The sequence below is a fragment of the Trematomus bernacchii genome, unplaced genomic scaffold (genome assembly GCF_902827165.1).
Source record: "Trematomus bernacchii unplaced genomic scaffold, fTreBer1.1, whole genome shotgun sequence".
In the NCBI taxonomy this organism is placed as follows: domain Eukaryota; kingdom Metazoa; phylum Chordata; class Actinopteri; order Perciformes; family Nototheniidae; genus Trematomus; species Trematomus bernacchii.
The window spans coordinates 4,548,920-4,570,519 of record NW_022988066.1 but is presented as its reverse complement, the minus strand read 5'-3'; the positions used below and the strand labels follow the sequence as shown (position 1 = coordinate 4,570,519).

The following is a 21,600-nucleotide window of genomic DNA, read 5'->3' as shown; positions in this document are numbered from 1 at the left end:
AAAGTATTGAATATTTGCCAGCCAAAAAGGCTCATAATAAAAGTCAATAAATGTGCTATTTTAGGTGGAATACTCTTCCTTTTAGGAGTAAAACAAAATGTTATGCATGGCTGCATACAACAGTCCTGTTCCACATATTGTTACTAATTATTATAGTGTCCACTCATCCCACATGCGACCAGTGGGAGCTGAGAGAGGAGTTTGCTACAGTGATAATGGGGAATCCATTGAACTCAGAAGGCCCAGTCATGTGAAACAAGTCATTCGATTGCCCGTGTGGTCCCTAAGCTCACAGACACACAGCTGTCTCATCAGGCCCTGGCTGGTCAGCGTCTTGCTCTCCTGTCCTTTGTGACCTCTGGGCTTGCTGAAATGTGATTAGAAATCACTGAAGCAGCGTAAGGACGTTTTGTGTGTCTGTGACCGAGTGTCTGAAGCCTCCATGTGGAGTTCTTGGGGTCACATCTCTGAAGCAAGAAAATGTGCGACACTGCTTTGGGGCAAAGCAGCCCAGCCACTAAACGATCTCTGCATCATGTGGATGGATTAGGCTTTCAAATAATGGTAATCCAGTTCATGATTAGACGAGTGAGTGTCAGCAATTTAAGGGAGGGATATTGTTTTCTTATTTATAGAATGAACCAAATACTGGTAGTAGTATTACTGGTATAAATCTACTTTACACACCAAAGAACTGAGCAGATCACTGGCTATAAATGGCTCATAATGACAAACTATTAGTGCATTAAGGAATTACAATATATGTCTAATTTCAAGATAAAAGTGTGCTTTAGGGGCTGTAGACCTAAAACATGCAACAAGTTGTGTATTTTAACGGGATGGGGTGTTTATTTTTGTCAACTGTAAGTAAGTTGTGGTCTCAGTAGCATTACATTATAAACCATGAAATTGTGGCCCAGTAGTACGAAATAATAAGCTAACCGTAAGGACATAAGATACATCTAAATATAAATGAACTGCTGCCTGCAGATGACATACAAATACAGTCAGACAGAACATGTAGGTTCAAAATGTATCTTAATAAGTGTAATGTTTGCTTTAAGGCACTGATTTGTGTTTTAACTGATGTGCACACACAGATCACATAAAGCACGTTTCTGCCCTTAGCCGTCACATATTTTCAAGTAAGTGTGCTTCCATACCTGAGAGGTCTGGCATGCGGATTGCCTGCATCGACGTAAGGATGAAGGTAGTCCTTGATGTAAAGGTCGGCCGCACTGTTGGAGTGGGTGCAGATCAGGACCCTGAAGAGACAAAAGATAAACAATGTCAGACGCAAAGCTTAAATCGGTGCATTTAACCTGCCATTATGGGCTGTTTCCCCCTGTAGTTTCAGACTGGAAAACTTGTCAGTCATCACATCAATGTATTTTATAGTGTTTCAATGTTTTTGAATTTATCTCCGATTGCATTGACCCAAACATATTAACAAAGACATGCTCTGCAGCTCAACAAGAAATACAAAATTCCTTCATATGTATTTTGTATATTCGCTTTATGCACCATGTCGATTTAGAGCAGGAACTTTAAGCTTACAAATTGTAAAGGGACAGCGAGGCCATGGGTGTACTCATTAAAATTGAGAAAACTGTTTTTCGTAGTTACCCATTTCAAGACATCACAGTGACAGATATGCAGAGAAAAAAAGGTATAGAACATGTACAATAACACAAATTGACGAGCATCTATACAGCATCAGAATCAGAATACCTTTATTAGTCCCACAGAGGGGAAATTTGCATCGTTACAGCAGGAAAAAGCCACAGAGAGCTTAATGTTACCTATGTTAAGAAAAAAGTTAAAATATAATAGAAAAAATAAAAGTAAAAGAAAAAATACTTTCCAAAATACAAATCCTGTAACAGTTCTTAGAATTTAGCAGGCAGGTATATATTACACAGTTATTAATGGCTTATGTATATAATGTAATGTATATATTGCACATATTGCACATAGTATGATGGTATTTAACTGCAGCAAGTTACACAATTTACAAGATACAAAATGCAAAAAAACACAACTTCTTCATCACTTTAACAGTTTGAAGTGCATGCAGCACGGCTCCAGAGGGGTCACTTATCCTAGTCTTGGCTTTTAAAATATCTATAATTCATCCTAAAGACAGAATATCAAATGTATTCAAAGCTAAATGAAGGAATATGACATTGCTTCACGCAGTTTTTCCTTTTACATTACATATATACAAGCCTGCCTCCCTTATTATTTAAACAAAAAATGTTAGCTTCTGTTCAGAGGACACTGTCCTAGGTATTGCATTCATGTTTCATTGAAACCAGGGAACCATTTATGAGCTTGTGCTATATGGCTTCACTTTCAACAAAAGAAATGGCAGAATTTCCTCACACACAGTGGGTGTTTCTCAATCGCGAGTACGCTTGCTTGGTAGCACATGTCTGCCGAGCATCTTGCTTCAGAAGCGAGTCAAGAATACTTCCTGCCATTCGGAAAACGAAGTGTGGAACAGGCTAGCAAGTGTGCAGGTGTGCGTCATATGAGAGGCCCCGCCTTACATCTTCCGCCACAGATTTGGGGAAATTGGTCCGTGCGCAAAGCATTGTGGGGATTTTAAGACCGCGGAGTCTACTCATGTGCAGCCTCGATATTTCTCCAAACGGAGTACGCCGGGCTCGGTAGATTTCCAAGTATGCTGGAGATTGGAACAGTACTTCGGCGGCACTCGATGACGTAGTATGCTTGAAATAGTGGCTCTGAAGCAGCTTTACTCGCGATTGAGAAACACCCACTGAGAGCGCCAACTAATGATGAAAAATTAAAATGGAAGAAAACCTTGCACTTTCATTTTGTTTCACAACACTGCGTGGCTCACTTAAGGACATAACTTGATTGATCAGATTATGGTTTAAATGGAAATACATTCCGGCCCAAGAACTGCATTGATAATCAAACTAACCATGTGCATCCACCACAAATTACACACATTCATCCAAATGACCAGCACTCATTGTCCTCCAGGGATCACCCCCACACACACACACACACACACACACACACACACACACACACACACACACACACACACACACACACACACACACACACACACACACACACACACACACACACACACACACACACACACACACACACACACACACACACACACACACACACACACACACACACACACACACACACACACACACACACACACACACACACACACACACACACACACACACACACACACACACACACACACACACACACACACACACACACACACACACACACACACACACACACACACACACACACACACACACACACACACACAACACACACACACACACACACACCCACACACACACACACACACACACACACACACACACACACACACACACACACACACACACACACACACACACACACACACACACACACACACACACACACACACACACACACACACACACACACACACACACACACACACACACACACACACACACACACACACACACACACACACACACACACACACACACACACACCAACACACACACACACACACACAGCTTGACACTTCAGTGATTTCTTGATCTTTAATGTCAAACCCAAGGCTGCAGCCGCCGCTGCCCTGGAGCTAAATCTGAAACCGATGCACAGTATGCAATATTGATCACGCCCTCTGACTGACCTCCCCTGGCCTCTAAAGAAACTCTGAAAGATGCCAAATGTATGCACACATCTACATTACCTTCTCCTTCCCTCAAAATACTCCATCACATTGTAGCATCTATTATTTCACAGAGAGTGTTATAACATAGGGACTGTGCGTAGTGTACAAGTTCAAAGATTGAGGCACGAGACATCCAGGTTGCGGATTAAATGCCAAGATGGCTAAAGGGTAGTTTAATAACATAAAATCAGCAATGTTTAAAACATGCAAGGTTGTAACACTAATGAATTGTGCTATAGTTTACTGTGAGGTGTGAGATAATATGATATAATCTTCAAGACACTAGGATTTATTGTATGATTGTTTTAGACATACTTGTAGTGTGCCCAATAAACTGGCAAGTGAGAGTATATTAACGAGCTCATGGGAACATTTTGATTGCGTATAGCAAATATAAATCTGAGAGAAAGGTGATGTTTGTCAATATCAAAGACTGAACATTTTCTTCACAGGTACTGAGTTTCCTAACACTAAAACTGAAAGCCCTTCAACATGTGAAGACACTCTAAATGACTGTCTGTTTAACACCAGAAACCTTTTCGAGCTATCCGTGCTTATAATAAAAAAGCAATTCATAAAGTGGTGTAAGTATAAAAGTGATTTGCTTTCAGATCCAAAATATAAGAAAACCTTGATTTTCAGAGAAACCCACAATTTGTTACGCCTTCTTTTGGACAAAGACTTTTTTGATGATGAGAAGCAAGGTAGGGTGATATAAAGTATTTATCTATAAATGTTCTTGGGTTTAATTAAGAAAGCACATTATTCAATGCTAAAGGATGAAATAGAGAGAACAGGAGTCTAGAGTAGTATTGGAAGGTAATACATTGTTAACAAGGTGCACATTTCCTACTAACAAATGGGGGAAAAAAAGAAAAAAGCAACAGAGATTAAAATGTAAAACAAGAGCCCGTAAACAGACCTGCTATCGTCCTGGCGGAGGATGTGCTTGACAGCCTGGGCCAGGGTGAAGGTCTTGCCGGTGCCGTAGGGCCCGATGATGAGGATGGGGGGCAGTTGAATGGAGCACGGTGTGGTGATGGCCAGGATGGCCTCTTTCTGCTTGGCATTCAGACGGGGGTCCAGCTGCTCGTCCCACTGCCTAAAGGGCAAAGGGAGGATGGGGAAATTATTTGAGGAATCAAAATACGAAAAGTAGCCGTTTTCGTTCATTTAACTAAAATATTGCTTTATAAAAATACATATCAAGCATATGTAGCTTTGAACACAATGAGACATTCTGTCTATCTAATTAACCTCAGTGGGACAGAGATACGTGAGAAAGAAAAGATACTGCCCAAAAAGACAGGAAATATTGCACACACTCAAAATCAAAACTTAAATTGTGTCGCAAGAGAAGGGGGTGGTGGGTGGGGTGTTTGGGAATAATGTGGGTGGGTGGGATTAGACTGGGGGGAAAAGCTGTAGGGAGAAATAGTACAAGAAAGAAAATAGGAGAGAATAAAAGAGAGCAGGAAACAAAAGGAGTGTTAAGTGGGTAAGGAATGGAGGAGGTTGAACAAAAGTCATACTACTCAGTCCCTTAGCTTATGCATTTTGCATTGCATCAAAAACTAATAAATAGATAAACATAACCACATAAATACATGTACACATGTCAGATGATAGACAATAAACTGTGTGTAACGATCGCAGCCCTTACTGCCTGTTGGATACTTTAGCTAGAATTCCATAGTGAATGTTGTTTCATTGTATTATACAGTTGACTGCATTGTAGGTTTTACATTAGCACTATTAAATAAGACATGCTGACATGCACATAGGTCAGGACAACTCAAGTCCTGCGAGTGTGTATTTGCTGTTGAAGTAAGGAATCAAATGTATTTGTTTACATGTAACAAGCACCCACGTTTTTAATGAACAAACAGCCATGGTGGCGAAACTACAGACAGCGTGCCAACGCATTTCCTCATGAATGTGCAAAAGGCATGGGTAACATCCAAACACAGAAATGAGAAACACTTGTTCACCAATGTGGGTGTATGTGTCTTCAGTAATCTTCACTATACATAGATGGGTAGAAGAGAGAGATGCACACATGTGATACAGACTGTAGTATGTGTGTCTTCTCGCATTACTGTCCTCATTATGAAGACTGCATCCCCTAAAGCTGTGAATCCACCAACACCAACTGATTGAGCTCCAACTGCGACATAGCTGGGGGGCTTAGAGATATCGGATTGTGTGTGTGAGTTTATAACAGAGGTGGATGGATGAACTTAATGGGGTTCTATTACAAGAGAAAAAACCCTCAACTCTTATATGCCTACTTTACTTCTTTCACAAATGCGAAAGGAAGGCAGCATATCGGTGTCATAGCTCAACTTATTCAACTATCTCATGTCTTGTTCACATGTTAGGAAACTTGAGACATTACTATAATTAACAAAAACAACAAACATTTTATTTGTATTTACAGATTTGCGCAGTGAATGAATAACCACCATAAAGAAACTTTAAAAACTCAAAATTCAGGTAAATTAACACCTGGGCAAACATTATATGAAACAAATGATTGATCCAAATTCCAATTCAAACAAAAGTCCAGTTCAATCATATTCTGTAGACTAGATAAAGCAGCAATGTTATAATTCACAGGGGATTATATTTGGAGCGATTCGATAAAGATTACTCCTGTCCCGCTTCAGAGGAGAAATCTAAAGCTGCAAGGAGCTGCCAGCATTTCAGAATGGCCACCAAGTTAGAAAAACAAGGGATGTTCAGTCCACTCTCAAATGAATGTGGTGTCCTCTCTGTCAGGGTATTTGTCAAGCTAAAGTGATTTGCAGGTATTAAAGGAAGTCCTCTGAAATAGCACTTTAGGATTAGCAGCATTTCCTACAAACGAATGGGTGTGAACGCTGTAAAGATCTTCCCTCGTGTTTGAAATAATATCAAATCTAGAACTTTAATCCAATATGAATACAAATGTCATCTTCAATGCCACATAGACAGTCTGTCATGTGTGTAAATTAACATTTTATTGTGCCTTAATTCATTTGTATGTGAGATTTTTCCCAGATTTCTTATTAAATCAATAAATGAAGGCACTCGGGAGGTAACAACGATAATCAGAATAAAATATCAATGATTGCCTTGGATTAAAATATTTTTTGATCAGCCCTCAGCAGTGAAATGCCTGGTTGTGTAGATGGTGAACACACACCTGTTGGGGCTCCAGGGGATGGTGGGGTTAAGGGCGATGTCAGGGAAGAGGATGCCGTTATCTTTGATGCGATCCAGGGCATATTGCATCTCACAGAGCGGCAGTCTGTTCAGCTGGAACTGGAGCTCCACCTGACACAAAGACAAGACAGACAGTTTATTAAGCAAGCAATGTAAGACAAGCATTCAACCTATATCCATCGACAAGACAAGGATACCATTCTATAAGCAATTCAATCAAAGCCATTTTTTGTGTTGTATGATTTTGGATAAAATATATTAATGTTTGGTTTAACTCAGTCTCTTTAATGATTCATAAAGAACCCATATTCATTTAAAACACCACAAGTAATATGTGCAATATAACTATAAATAATGTTTGATTGCTATTAAAGGTAGGGTAGGTAAGAATGGAGAAACCAGCTCGAGTGCGCTAGAATTTGAAACTACGCAGCCGAAGAAAATCCACCCCTTCCTTCAGACTTCCTTACAGAGCCCCTCCTCCAACACACACGAACGCGCACATGACCAATGAGGGCACGAGATAAGTTTGTGCACAGATGGAAGGCTGACAGGCAGGTAGGCCATCCAGTTATTTTAGCCGGGCCGGCGCAGATAATTGGTCGTGCTTTTTACAGCGCTACGGCTTCCACAGATGACATTTTTGTATGTATTTATTGTCAAAGCATTTAATGTATTCATTGCTATCAGGATGTTAAGAGCATTCCATGGAATATAACAAAAAGTGTTTCTGAAGTGAATTACCTAACCCACCTTTAAGTACAAGCGCTCAAATTAGATATTTTTTTAAACCAAACAATCAAGACCACAATAGTGTCTTCTGACTGAAGTTCAATAATAATTTGGTTTATCACTTTTTTTGTTCAAATACATTTCTCTAGACCTTGAGTGATCCGACCTATACAACATTTCATTGTGTAGACATGAGTAAAAAGGCCTACATGTATATCCACCTGTCGATATCTTTTAACCTTGTTTTCTCGGGAAGCCGTGGTCCATTTACATTTATACTCAACTCCTTTGCTTACACTAGTTTGATGTAACCACTAAGATGTTTTTTTACTGCTACTGATAAAGGGCCTCTTTTTCTTACAAACAGAGACGTATTACTAACAGGTATACTTTAAATGATGCAATGCCTTAAGGATACGAGTGTAAAAATCAGAAGTTGAGAAGGAAAAACAAACTAGCGATAAAAAGCGTGAAAACAGTCAGGAGGAGAGTGGGGAGGAGCAAGAAAGCAAGAAGGGGAAATACAATATGAACACAAGAGCAGGAAAGTGTGAGATATGCAAGAGGAGCATAAAACATCAAGGCTATGTGAAAATATTGTAAGAGCCCATAGAGGAGATGGGGAAAGGAAATTGAAGCACGTAAAGAAGGTAGGATCAGCGTCACATGGAAGATGATGCTCCCACAGAGACAGGATGAGGATAGATATGATGACTGTTAACACGTCTGCCAATGTTCCGGCTAGAGGGGGAAATAGATCAAGATGATGCTGCTGAAGTTACAGTCACTCAATACATTTGGAGATTTCTCATAAAATGGGATCCTGACATGAGATTTGCCATCAAAGCGCACACTGGAACAGACAGGTTTTCCCCAAAAACAGTCCTTAAAAGTACTGTAACCTCTTTTTAAAATGCTGATCAACAAGTGATCCTTTACATCTCATAAATATTTTGAGGGCCAAGAAATTCAGAGATTCTTGCCCAATAACATCTCTTAGGGTGTTCACCAAATGCCATGTGTTAAAGCCATCATGAGCATGCCCTTTCCACTGTGACAGCAGTACAGCCTCATGCTTTAGCACTTCTGTGCGCCTGCTTGTCCCTTGCTGCAGACCATACCTGTAATTCTCTGTCCGGCAGTAGCCCAAGCTCTTCCACACAGTTCTTGCAGATCCTCAGGAAGATGTAGTCCTTGGTCTTCTCCTCAATCACAGCCTCGTAAACACGCTCTTTCACCCCGGGGGGCGGATGGTTGCTGTACCCATCACGGGCTAACGGCAGCACGAGGACTGAATTCACCTTGGTCATCACTAGCCGTCCAGCCAATGTGTCCTGAGGTAAGAAAAAAGACAATGTTACTTTAAGGCTAAAAAGTTACAGTAATTAAACGTGATCAAACAGAAAACCGTGTTGATAATAACAATCGACAACTTAACCAGTTCAGTTACCTCAGAGAGTGTTTCAGTGAGTTTGAAGCGTGCAAAGAGCTGTCCATTCTGGGCATACTTGGCTCCAACAGAGATGCCCGTCAGCATGAAGCTGGTGACTAGCTGGAGATTCACCTTGATGTTAAACCTGGAGGGACACACATGGATATTTGGTTATGATGTTGTAGATGTTTAGCTAATACATCAAAGTAAACATTATAGCAATCAGGTTAATGTTCTGTGGTATGTTATTGACATACTAGTCCCAGTATCACATGTTCTCCTGTGACAGAGGCAAATGTGTATCCTTCCTTTAATGTGGACCTTCTAACCCTGTAAAGGTTCAGTCTTATGCACACATACATAATTCTACATTTAAATATTCACACTGCACTGCAGGCATGATCTTTATTCTCGTAAAGAGAAGCTGGTCTAGACTTATTAAATAATAGTCAGTGCATCAAGCAGTGCCTTTAACTGAGTAGGCGTCGTCAAGGTGATTAGCAATGACTAATAAGTAACAGTTAAATGGTTTTAGCCTCCCTTTTGTTCTTTAACAGTTTAGTATGTAAATGTATACCACACAACAACCCTAGATACAGCCATTAAAAATATATGATAAACAGATCATGATCCTGTCACCTTTGTAATGAATCATGTATGCAAGCCTCAGGCATGTGTGTATGTTCTGAGTGTTGACTCAACACAGAGACCCCTTAAGGACCTGCAGACCATTTACTGATATTATCATCACACACATTAAACATCAGCTGTATTGTATTGTTGAGCAGAGAGATGATCACTTTGTAGCTGGGCCTAACGTATTTGCAGGTTTGTGCATTTGCCATTGTAAAGCAAAGACAAAGTAAACATCCAAACAAACATATTTTCTTTAAATGTGTAAAAGGCTTAAAAAAAGAAATCAGTGGGGAACCTTAAATGACAGACAAATTATTTGATTATTATTATTTTAAGTCCTTCAAAAACAACCAGTAGCATAAAGCATGTCCAAGCACTTTTTGGGTCTTTCAGTTCAAGATTGTATTACATTGCCTATCTGCTGTGAAATGAAGTGATGAAATAGAAAGCAATATTGGTGATAAACTGTGATGGATGATTGACATACGCAGATCAGTGAACATATTCTGTACTGGACTCTTGAGGTTTTTTGGTATGGTTTTGCATCAGCGTTCTGGCTATACTATCTCTACAGCAGGAAACAGGTTAGAGACAGCAAGACATTTTGAACATGGGGTGAGTAATGGAGGACCACTTTAGATAATCAAGTGATGCTTCATGACCATGACGCATTGAGCAGGAAATAAATCTAGTGTGAGATTATTCAGAGAGATATTATAATTGGGGTTTATTTTAAGTCATAGGTTGCACAACCTTAGTACTCCAATGAAAGGAATCCACTCCTAACCCTGAGATCAGCCATGAGAAGCCTTAGAGCCAACCAGGACATGGACGTATTAGTAGGCAGTGAGATTATTCATATGCACACTGGAAATTAATTGGATTGAAATAACATTTTACACAGCAGGTGAGTGTTACTCCTTACAAAGCCAAATGACGCCATAAGTCATGAGTAAAAGATCAAACTGTGAACAAAAAAGAGAGCTGAGACATTTGAAGTGGTGGGGGAGGGTCCACTGTGCTCGCATAAACCAGTGGAGCGGCAGGTATGGAATAACAATCGTCTATTCTAGAGGAAAAAAAACACTATTTTCCACACAAAGGAATTATCTTAGATAAGCGTTATTAAATTAAACTGACACTTTGAGTCCAGCTGTGTGTGATTTACATACGCTCTCTCTCTCTCTCTCTCTCTCTCTAATGCACACAGCAAATTCACAAGAAAGGTTGAGTCTGACATCTTGTGGTGGGTTCACATAACATAAAAAGAAACTCATAATGTATTGGTGGTTAACCAATAAATGATTTTTCATGTTCTAGGGACTATAAACAAGCTTTGGTTTTGGTTTGTTACAACATTTTAAATCGTTTACAAGATACAAATTATATATACATATACAACAGACTTTGTCTCGGAAATTAAAAGTCGTAGAGTTGCTTCCATCGGTGGAGAATGAGGATCTGGTATGATTACCTACTGGATAACATTTATATCACCAAGCAGGCTCTAACTGAACTTACACTGTTATCATCTTATTAAAGCAGTTTACAGTAAACTCATAATCATTTTTAATGACCTTGCTTCCACTGCGTAAGGAATTCAACATCAATTTGTTTTGCCGGTTTTATTATTTATTCCCGAGATATCAAATATTATTCAGATGTATTATGTACTCTTGTGAAAAACCCATTTGACTATCCCGGTAGGAAGAAACCATAGAAACGTGTATACTCACTTGCTAACTTCCTTATACTGTGCAATCTCTTCAATGTAGAGCAGGTCATGCAGCCGGGCCTGGTAGTTTTCTTTGGTCAGAGTCTTGTCCAGGACTGACTGGGTGAAGAGCTGGTCGGCCGACAGAGGGATCTGATATCTGGAGAGGAGGCTGCGCTCCAGGTCTGCCATCGTCTCATTAGGAACAAATTCTACGATGGTCTTACAGGAGGGGTCCCAGCGCTTCGTAGTGGTCAAGAGCTGCTGCCTGGCTGCCTGCAGATGTTCCAGGTCTGAAAACAAAATGGATATTTAGATGTTTTGGTGCATCCAGTACAAATTAACATACTGAAAGGACTAGAAGGTTATTGACAGTTTTATTACTGTAGCAACTTGTTTTAACCAATTGAAATACCTATTCAAATGTGATTAGAAAACTATCTACAAGTTGACACCAATGTAAAGAACCGTTGTCTGAATAGATACCATTTTATTCAAAAGTACTTTAATTCATTTTATATAAATCAGGAAAGCTTTCTAATGACTCTGCCATGAGCTTATTGCCTTTAGCTTACCTTCAATCGAGGCAGCATCCACCATGATTCGCTTCATCAGCACAGGTTCTGAGCCGAAGTCAAAAACAGCGGTCTGTCGGAAGGTACCGAAGATTTCTGTGCTGAAGCCCACCGTTATCTTGTAGATACAATGGTCCAGGCCATTGTCTGGCGCCACTGTAACAACAGAATCGTTTAGTGTAAATACATTTAAAATTGTGTTGAAGACACACACAAAAAAGACTGTTACTGTAACGTTAATAAGCCAGTACATACCTGCTGTTTCCTCTCCTGGGGTCCACTCTTGGCAGCCTTTGGGGAGGGTCTGCAGCCGCTCCTCAGATGAGACCCCTGTGATGAAGAAGTGCGGCCGGTGGGCATCGTAGAGCAGGGCGATGCGGAACAGCTTTCTAGCCGGCTAGTCAAGGAGACGGAGATAAAAAAGACAAACAAACAAACGATGCTTAGGACCAACAACTAGCACTGGCATGTTGCCTTGTGTTCAGTGTTGTACTGATACATGACCTGGTTAAACACTTGGATCTGTACATAGTTGGTGTTAAACATATCATCGTACCTTGCACAAGAACGAGAAGGTCCAGGAGTGGGCAGATTTTTTGGCGGCAACAGTAACAGAGAGGCTGGAGCTGGTTTCTACAGCCACTCCGTCTAAATAGTCACTTAGCTAGGAAAGAAAAACAAAGACAAGTGGTTACAATTAAGTTCACTGCTCTACATGCACATATCACATACTGTATACCTCAAAGATCAAGGTGTAGGGGTGGTTAGTTTTATAAATGCTTATGAATGGGCCTCCTTCAATAATCACAGCTTAAGAAAATAATAACTATGTTAGCTTGTCTGGTTCGGATTCAAAAGACTGCCCGGACAGGGGTTAACATAGTTTATTATTGCTGTGCAAATATGGGATACTCAAATTCTTACGTTATAAAATAATAATATGCAAATATATATTTAACAGTAAAGCAGAACTACCCCATTAGACTTACAAAGGTGAGGCTTCTAACAAAATCACTACACAACACCATACACATGTTTGTGTTAGGGGGGCTTATAAGGAAGTGAACGGCATGGATTTGCATCGTATTTTCTTGTTTTCTATCCATTGACCTTTTTTTGATCTCGCATGCACTCACCACTTTCTCTGGGCTGAGGGAATTCATCCACTTCTCTATCAGGTTCTCCATGTAGTTCTCTGTGAAGTGTTTGCTCTCCTGATGCTGTTTGAGGCGGATGAGGCGTGACGCATAACGCTTCTGCCACTCCATCAGCTCCTCCTGAGAGTGGGCTGACGTACACTGGGCCCCGTACCGACACAGACCCTGCTCCAAGTACCTACAGCAAAGACAAAGTGAGTGTTCAACTGCTGCTGACAAGTAGTCAACTAAAAAAAAAACATATCTCTGAGAATTACAACTAATTGTTTTACGTCATGAAAACACAAAGAATACATTTTTGGAAGTTATAAGTTTCCCAGAAATGTGAGGATTTGCTACATTTCATCTTTCATTTTCATCTTGCACTAATTCCCAAAGATATTGACATTGAAGTGACTGTTATTTTGTATATATTGATTGTTGTGTGTTTTATCTTAATGTGTGCATATGTGTAAATGTGTCTGTTGATTGTGTATATAGGATATACATATCTGTATATTGTATAATTGTATTTTTCTATTCGGGATTGTTGGAAACGTCATTTGGATCTCTGTCTGTACACACAAACTGAAAGATTGAAATTAAAGTTGACTTTTTTTATATTAAACAAAAACAGCAATTTTTTGGCCAGCATTTTACATTTGTTTTAATAAACAACATATACTGTAAAGAACAAGCCAGTTTGCATTACCTTTTACAGAGGGTGTACTCCTCACTGCTGGTGACTCCTCGGGGAGGAGGTCGGAATTGCCAGCCTTCTTGGACCTCTGTGAAAACACACAGCTAAGTGGTCAATATAACACTTAGCCAAGCCAAAGAAAAACATTAAACACAAAAAACCTTGTAAACTGACTATCAGCCAGCTTGTAACCTGTTAAGAGTCAGTTGCAAATCTGCCAACTGGCTTATTAAAGACTTTCTAAACATAAATAATGTTATGTTCCAAGTCTTTGGTGTCTTTGGTACCAGGTATATTGTCAGTTTCGGGAAGTATTGAAAATGACCCATGCTACTGATTTGCTCACCTTCCTCCTGGTCCCCTGTGTATTCTGGTGCCATCTCCCCGTTTATAGACTGACAAGGACAAAGATTGGGCAGAGTGGGTGGAGGTTGGGACAGAAAAAGTATTATTATTAGTTGTACATCACCTGTTAAAAGACAGACCAACAGTAAGGCAGCTTGCAACCAGATGAAGACACTTACCTCTACTTCTGAGAAGAGCATTTTTAATCTGGAAAGGTCTTTTGCAACAATGCCATTCTGTTTGAGAAAGGAGAAAAGCATTTTCATTACAACACACTTTATTTTTTAAATAAATGTTATGATCACTATAAAACAAATGACTTTGTATAAGCTGGCAAAGGTTGTTTGGTGTAATCACATTTATATTGTCCTTTTCAAGTATCTACAGGCAAGATGTAAATCCATCACCATCCATTTATTGCTTACTAAGGACTTTATCATTCAAAAATTAATATTGGTGGATTTTTCATTAAGACTTTATTTATAAAAAAAAAAAGAGGCAATAATGAAGATGTTTATGTACTTTTCTTGGTGTTGAGATGGTTTTTAATTTTGAATGTTGAAGAACATGATGATAAGGCAACACATTTTGCTATGTTTATAAATGTCATTTTCTTAAATGTTTTATGTGAGGGACTACGGATGGAAAGTAGCTCAAAGCTAAATCCGGCATATTTACGCTTGACACATTCATTGTTTTAAGTGTTCATTAATGTGCAATGTCCCTGCCAAATAAACGATTAAAATAAATTAAAAAAACATAGAAGATATGACCTTTTAGAAAAAATAAATAAAAAACAGTTTTCAGGCTAATCCAAATAGTTTATGCATCACAGCTGAGTAAGTTAGTATTGATAAGGTTTCGAACTAATGTTGGATGACTATGAGGCCTACTAAAGACATTTGAAAACTAATTGCTAAAATAAAGTGAGGTGTTATTCACTTGTGAAAGTGTTACTTTGTGGATATAACAGGGTGACTTTTTTGTTTCCCCATTTTCTCCTAGCTGACTTCTCCTCTTTTTGCTAAACCTAGCCAATGTCTTTATAAATCAACATGTATTTTGCTGCCAAGGTGCCTCCCTCAGCTCCACTCTGCTCCTGTTTTCAACCACTTCCTGCCCACTGCCACGCAGACACACACACACACACTCAAAGGTTGAGTTTGGCAACAAGGTCCTCCAACATTCTGCGTGGACAATCCTGTCTCTCTCTCTCCCTCAAAAACAAACATTTTCCTGACATAGATTGGGCTTGTTTTCTCATGTGATAGCACCCCTCTTTTTACTTCCACTTTTAACACATCAGATTATAACACTGTCTTGGTCTTCCCTCAACTAATCCTGCTTTTATTTTTGTATTTTAATGTGGTAAATTGGCACTACACACTGTAGAGCAGGGGTGGGGAACCTCCGGCCTCCGGGCCGTATACGGACCGCGAGACCATTTGGTACGGCCCTCGAGGTAATTTATAAACACACGCAAAAAAATAAAAGATTAAAGAAATCTAGACCGCAAAAGAATGAAACAAGCGAGTGCCTGTTTTTCCTGGCCAAGGTCCTTGAACACAACACGAGCCTAACGTGTCATCACGTGGTATATGTCTCGTCTGACAGGGGTGCAGTTCTGCCGGAGAGCACCAGAACACCGCTCCGGCACTTCAGAAATGTCAGTACCCATAAGGAGCCGTACACATGCCGCAGTTTTTGCGTGGCTGTGTCTTTAGTTGAAAGCCCAGTGGCGATCTGTTCATCTGTCATACTGATCATACAGTCAATAACTTTGTTGTTATTAGCATCTGGTTAGCTAGCTATGCTAACGAATATAAGAAGCTTATTCTACAACCAGTGAGGTAAAGGCACATCTTTATATGATCATTATAAAACAATAAGAGAATAAAGAAAACAGGTATAAAATACTATATGACAGTAAAAAAAAGTTGTTATTAATAAACAAGAATACAGTTTAAAAGGAGAGTGATTTGTAAAATATCCATAAAGAAAAAGAAAATCTGCTTCCAGTTCTGTTTCATATGGATGTTGAGAGGTGTATCCATAGATCGCCTAATGTTGCTCTCAAAGTGCACCAGATTGATGCTTTTAACTTCAACATTTAAAAACAAATCTTCCCGGGGGAGCATGCCTAGAGGAGGTTAGGTCCCCCCCCCACTTAAATCATGTTCACATAGATAGGAAACTAAATACATTTGCACATATCTTGTGTCCAATATACTTTCTGTTTTGGTGGTCATGCCACACCGTGCACGTGCACGCATGCATGCGCGAGTCATGGTAAGATATCTGGATTAAGAGGTTGCTTTTTCTTTGCACAACATGAAAGAAAGGTGAAATGAATGGGCTGTGATTTTAGTATTTTTAAGCAGAGGTCAATAATTTGTACGGCCCTCGGAGGATGTTGAAAAAATTGAAATGTCCCTTGAGAGGAAAAAGGTTCCCCACCCCTGCTGTAGAGTTTAGCTGTCCTATGTGTCACGCAAGTGTGTTGTCATTTGATACACAGCACTTAGGCTGCAGGCACCTGCCAACAGTTTTTCCTAGGTCTAATTCAATCAATGAGTGACCCTTTTATTTAAATATCCATAGCTTTCTATTTTTGCTTGTTCTAAATGTATCAGATTACTCAAATCAGGTACATGTATAGAAAATTAAAAACAAGACCAGATAAGATCTGCTGGGATCTTTAATCGAGGAGGTGTCACAGGAGCTCATTTAGAGTAGGGTCAGTCAATAAGGAAAAATAGGCCCTATAGAGTGGTGCAGGAACGAGTCCTAAAACCCGTAAGTGAGTTAGCATTTTACCACTTCCAGTTCCCTCGTCTCATGCCCCTTTCACACCGGCGCTTTTCCAGCTCCTGCTCGGAGCTGGAGCTGGAAAAAGCGCCGGTTTTTCCTGTTCACACCGCAGCGGCGGCGCGTCATAGCTCCGGAATGCGGTTCACTTCCAGCTCCAAAAAATTGTCGGTCCAGAGGCAAGAGCTTCGGAGCTATGACGCGGCGTCGCTTACGTCTCTTACGTCGAGGCGTGCAGGAAACCTTACTTTGACCATCCGTTCGCTGTTATTGATCATTGTGGAGAGCAGGCAGACGTTTTGTTTGTTATTATAGCAGCTATCGGATGGAATTAATACATGGGCTGCACAGGTTGTCATGTCCGACTATCACAAGTAGAATCATAATGAAAAATACGCCGGTAAAATGTGCCTGTAGAAAACTGCTTAGCAAGTAGTCAGTTTAGCTTCGGTTGCTATGCTAACGTCACCCATGTTATACCAGAGAAACTTTCATAACAGCGTTGTGATGCCAAACAGCGTCAATTCAGACTGACACACATTCACTTAAGGGGAACTGGGGATATGTATCAGCTGCTTGTGTGACAGTCAGACAGTGAATACTTTAGAGCCGTGTGAGCTAACCCGGAGCTAACGGGAGAATAAACTCCCGTTGAAGAGCAGCCAGCACTGCAGCGGTCGGTAAATGCCGCTGAAACACATTAATAAACAATGAACCACGGCACTCTGGAGAAAAGTATAAGGTTGGAGAAGTCGTTATTTAATTTAATCTGGCTTCGTATGATTAAAAGCAACACGATCATCGACCCGATGCAGTCCCCGGCCCGTTGTTGTTGTGGGAGGAAATCAGCGATGTAAACGGTGACGTCATGACGCAGCAGCGGCAGCTCTGGGCGATGTGAACAGAGCGGGAGCTGAAAAGGGAAACCGGAGCTGAACCAGAAAAGCTCTCGCTAGGAGCTAGAAAGGGAAAAGCGCTGGTGTGAAAGCCGCATCAGAGTCAATGGGTTTTTTTAACTAGTTTTTGGAAAATAGCTGGAAATAAGGTCTGTGGTTGACACAAATTTAAGAGACGGATCACGTTTTGTTCTACGACATTAAATACATCAGCAGTGACCCCACTGGTGATTTTGAAGAGTTTACCTGTCTGAAAAACGATGGTTGTTAACAAGTGGCCGAATAGGACTACAGAAGTTGTCGAGGACGTTGTACGTCTTTACGCCGAACACGTAAACACTCCCGGTAAGTTTGTTTGCCCCTGTTCTGCTTGAAAGCAAGTACCTGCGCTCTTGCAAACTGTTAAAACAAATGCTTCAACTTATACAATTTTGAATCTGTATTTTTGAATATGGATCTTAAGTTGGCGTGACGTTGAAGTCGTGCGACCCTGCTGTACTCGGCTGTAGTTCCTTTATAGCATAACGTTAGCATTTTGCTTCTGGCGATTAGATTTATGATTCGAAAATTATAAAAGTAGGGTAGACGTGGAGATTATCCGGCTGAACAAAACGTGCATTTATCAAACAGGTTCATTTTCCACAGATCTTATTCTTTACAATATTCCAAAATCCTATGGAGAAATCCCATTGCTTTTTTGATGAGGGAACCCTTGCGCAGCTTACTTCCGGGTCGGCCTACAAAAATACATCATCACTGCAGCACTTAAACGTTATTAATGACATTCCTCCACTACCTTATTAAATGCTTTAAGGAAGCATTATCCAGATCTGTCCTTCAGAAGGGTGAGGAATGTATGACCTTAACAGGCATAATATTTTAGCTTTATGTGAATTTGGTAGTCCATTCTAATTACAGTCAATGTGTAGACCGACTGTATGCACATATTGTGTACATTGTCCATCAATCATACCATTGGCTCTCCATACAAGGCTTTGGAGAGGATGCTGGCCACCTCCTGCAGGCTGCCATCCAACAGCATGGAGCGCAAGCTGGCCTGTAGCGAACCGTCTCCTCTGGCCACCTCTTCTGCCAGAACTATGACAGGAGGAAGAATACACAGGGAACAGGTAGGGAGAGTTAATTCAGTACATTAGCTTAGGTCTGTTCTCTGAAACATTGAAGTAATTAAGCAATTACATTAACCTATAAACAGTCAAAATGTAAGATGTTTCCTGCTATGCTGACACTAAGGCATGTTAGAGGCTTCCCACTGGAAGACATACAAACACTTTGTCTGCCACTAGGTATAAAAAAAACTTTTAAAAAAACTGTACAGTATCAGCAGATGGTTCCAATCTGAATTGCCACTTACCATGTTTGCAGTCTTCATCTGCTTCATCATAATTTTTCTGTTGGCAGAAGGAGAAATAAAGGTTTAAGAAAGTAGTTACCATAACAAATGGGAATATTGTGTTGCAGGGTCCGAGCTTCACATAAGCTCCAAGAATGGCTATCTTTGCCTCACAACGGAGTCCCTCACACTATCATTATAGACTTAAGTAGTTTCCATAATCTTAGGGCTTAAGTAACTGGTGTAATTTTAGTGCTCGGGGAAGATAACATAACAGTCTCATGGAGGAAGAAAGTATGGTTTATTGTTCTCATTTCTTTCTCTTGATGATATTTTACCAAGTCATTAGAAGTACACTGCCATTAGAGTGTGATGACTCAATTTTAGGGAAAGGAGAAAATGTTATTGTTTCGCTGAAATGGAAGGTACCGTCTAGAAATTGGGATTTTTTTTTTTTATTCTCCAAGAACAGGGTTCCCCATCCCCCAACATAAATGTGGTTGACTGGTGCAATAGAAAATAAAAAAAGTAATTTCAGGGCCACAAAACTACATAGGAGGAAGGAAATCGGTGATCACTTAAGACTACAGCATGTATTGGAAGCCACTGTTCTTACCAGCTGCAAGAAGGCAGCAATTCGGAAGAGCAGGGCCCGGCTGCGCAGGGGTCCGGTGGCAGCCACTAGCGATGTAGGGCTCTGTGGGACAGGGGCACCCGAAGGTGGTGCTTGGGGTGCAAGGACCACCAGGGCGTCCGTGCTGTGGCTGACTGCCGCCTCGTACTCCCGCCTTGCTAACGATCTGCTTGCTTCTTCACATGACTTCTCCGCTCTCCTGTCCGCCATGACTCAGGGACAAAACTTCTGCAATCCAAAAAGAAATGCAGAATAATAAGAACATATTTTCTGGAGCCGGGATGATTAGAGAAAACAACCTTATCTGTGTATATTTGGCTGACAATATTTGGCTGTAAGCTATTTAAGGTGAAGGATGGGGTGCTTATCATCTTCAATGTTGTAGTGTAACACTGGGTTAGAGATTGTTTAAATGATTGCTGTACCGGACGAAAAGACTAAACTAACTTCCTTTCTGGGAAACTATTCAATTTGGCTTCATTAAAAGTGTATCAAAAGTTTGTAAATCGTAGACCCAAAACATTTGATTCTTCAAAAATGCCTTTCTTTTCCCTCCATGGCATTTGGCAGTGTTTCTTTTACAGTTTATTTGTAATGACCTCAAGCATGTTCACTGGCACAAGTACAAGAGTGGACATCCAAATACGTCAGATAACTATTGTGAATATTTGTAAGTGCATACATATCACGTTATCAAATATGAAATATAAAACTCCCCACAAACACACATGTTGTTGGAACACTTCCCATACATACTTAACATGTAAGACAAAGTTTCTATCCTTATTCTTGCATCTGACTGAAACGTAATATAATGTAAATAATACTTAGAGGCCTGGAGTCCCATTGTGTGTCATACTTATTAGCAAAAGAACACTTAGTTCAAGGTGGAATTTACAGGAAATGATCTTATAATAACTTAAATGTCCACATTTCCCCAAGCTGAGGATGAGGGAAATGTTGATAGGACGGGAGATCAGAGATATAGATGATGCTTTTAAATGTACATGTTCACATTGATGTTGATTTAATTTTCAATCAATCTTCAATTATAAAAGGAAATGTGTACACCCCTATATGAAGTATGTCAGGACCATGGATCTGGAGAATCATCTTTAAAATCCACATGCAATGTAAGTAAGTAAAGTACACTTATAATCTTGATTTCATTACATTATAATTATCTCATAAATCTAATTTATATTGAAATGTCACAAGTTACTTTATTATAATCTCGAGGACATTAAATGAAAGACACACAACACATCTAAAACCAAACACTATGCTATGTTTTGGGATAAGAATATTTCATTATTCCAGGAAGGAATATAAACTTGCAATATAAATCTTGCAATATAAATCTTTCTTTTATCATTGTAATTTAAATGTATATGGGTTTTAAACTGGTATAAAACAAGTTATTTGAAGAAATCTTTTTGCGCTCTGAGAAATAGTACTTTTTTCTACTCTGACGAAAATGGTGTTTTGAGGGTGATAGCATGCAATGTGGAAGTCAGCTCACCAAGAGTCATATCCTCATGTGGTTAATATGTTTCATAAATCAACAGGAAGAGAGGATGAGGCTCCCAGAGCCAACACTGTGTACATTCAAATACATCTGTAACCAGATGGGAAAGCAGTGATCACATGAGAAGCCTAAAGCATTTTTTGGGACTTTTTTTTTAT

General features: G+C 40.0%; 1 protein-coding gene across 2 annotated transcripts in view; it reads right to left on the bottom strand.

Annotated features, from left to right (window-relative positions):
• The window catches only part of helz (helicase with zinc finger), a 51,723-nt gene that overhangs the window by 26,390 nt on the left and 3,733 nt on the right, over window positions 1-21,600 (bottom strand). For both annotated transcript variants that reach the window (XM_034120756.1, XM_034120755.1), the window contains exons 4-19: window positions 19,897-20,142; window positions 19,302-19,338; window positions 18,900-19,024; window positions 14,402-14,458; window positions 14,224-14,272; window positions 13,890-13,965; window positions 13,178-13,376; window positions 12,598-12,705; window positions 12,297-12,438; window positions 12,042-12,197; window positions 11,489-11,759; window positions 9,135-9,261; window positions 8,806-9,018; window positions 6,933-7,063; window positions 4,668-4,847; window positions 1,164-1,265 (exon numbers count right to left, since the gene is read on the bottom strand). In XM_034120756.1, coding sequence (XP_033976647.1) covers window positions 1,164-1,265; window positions 4,668-4,847; window positions 6,933-7,063; window positions 8,806-9,018; window positions 9,135-9,261; window positions 11,489-11,759; window positions 12,042-12,197; window positions 12,297-12,438; window positions 12,598-12,705; window positions 13,178-13,376; window positions 13,890-13,965; window positions 14,224-14,272; window positions 14,402-14,458; window positions 18,900-19,024; window positions 19,302-19,338; window positions 19,897-20,124 — 2,201 coding nt within the window. In that variant the 5' untranslated portion in view covers window positions 20,125-20,142. The remainder of the gene's footprint in view (window positions 1-1,163; window positions 1,266-4,667; window positions 4,848-6,932; window positions 7,064-8,805; window positions 9,019-9,134; window positions 9,262-11,488; window positions 11,760-12,041; window positions 12,198-12,296; window positions 12,439-12,597; window positions 12,706-13,177; window positions 13,377-13,889; window positions 13,966-14,223; window positions 14,273-14,401; window positions 14,459-18,899; window positions 19,025-19,301; window positions 19,339-19,896; window positions 20,143-21,600) is intronic.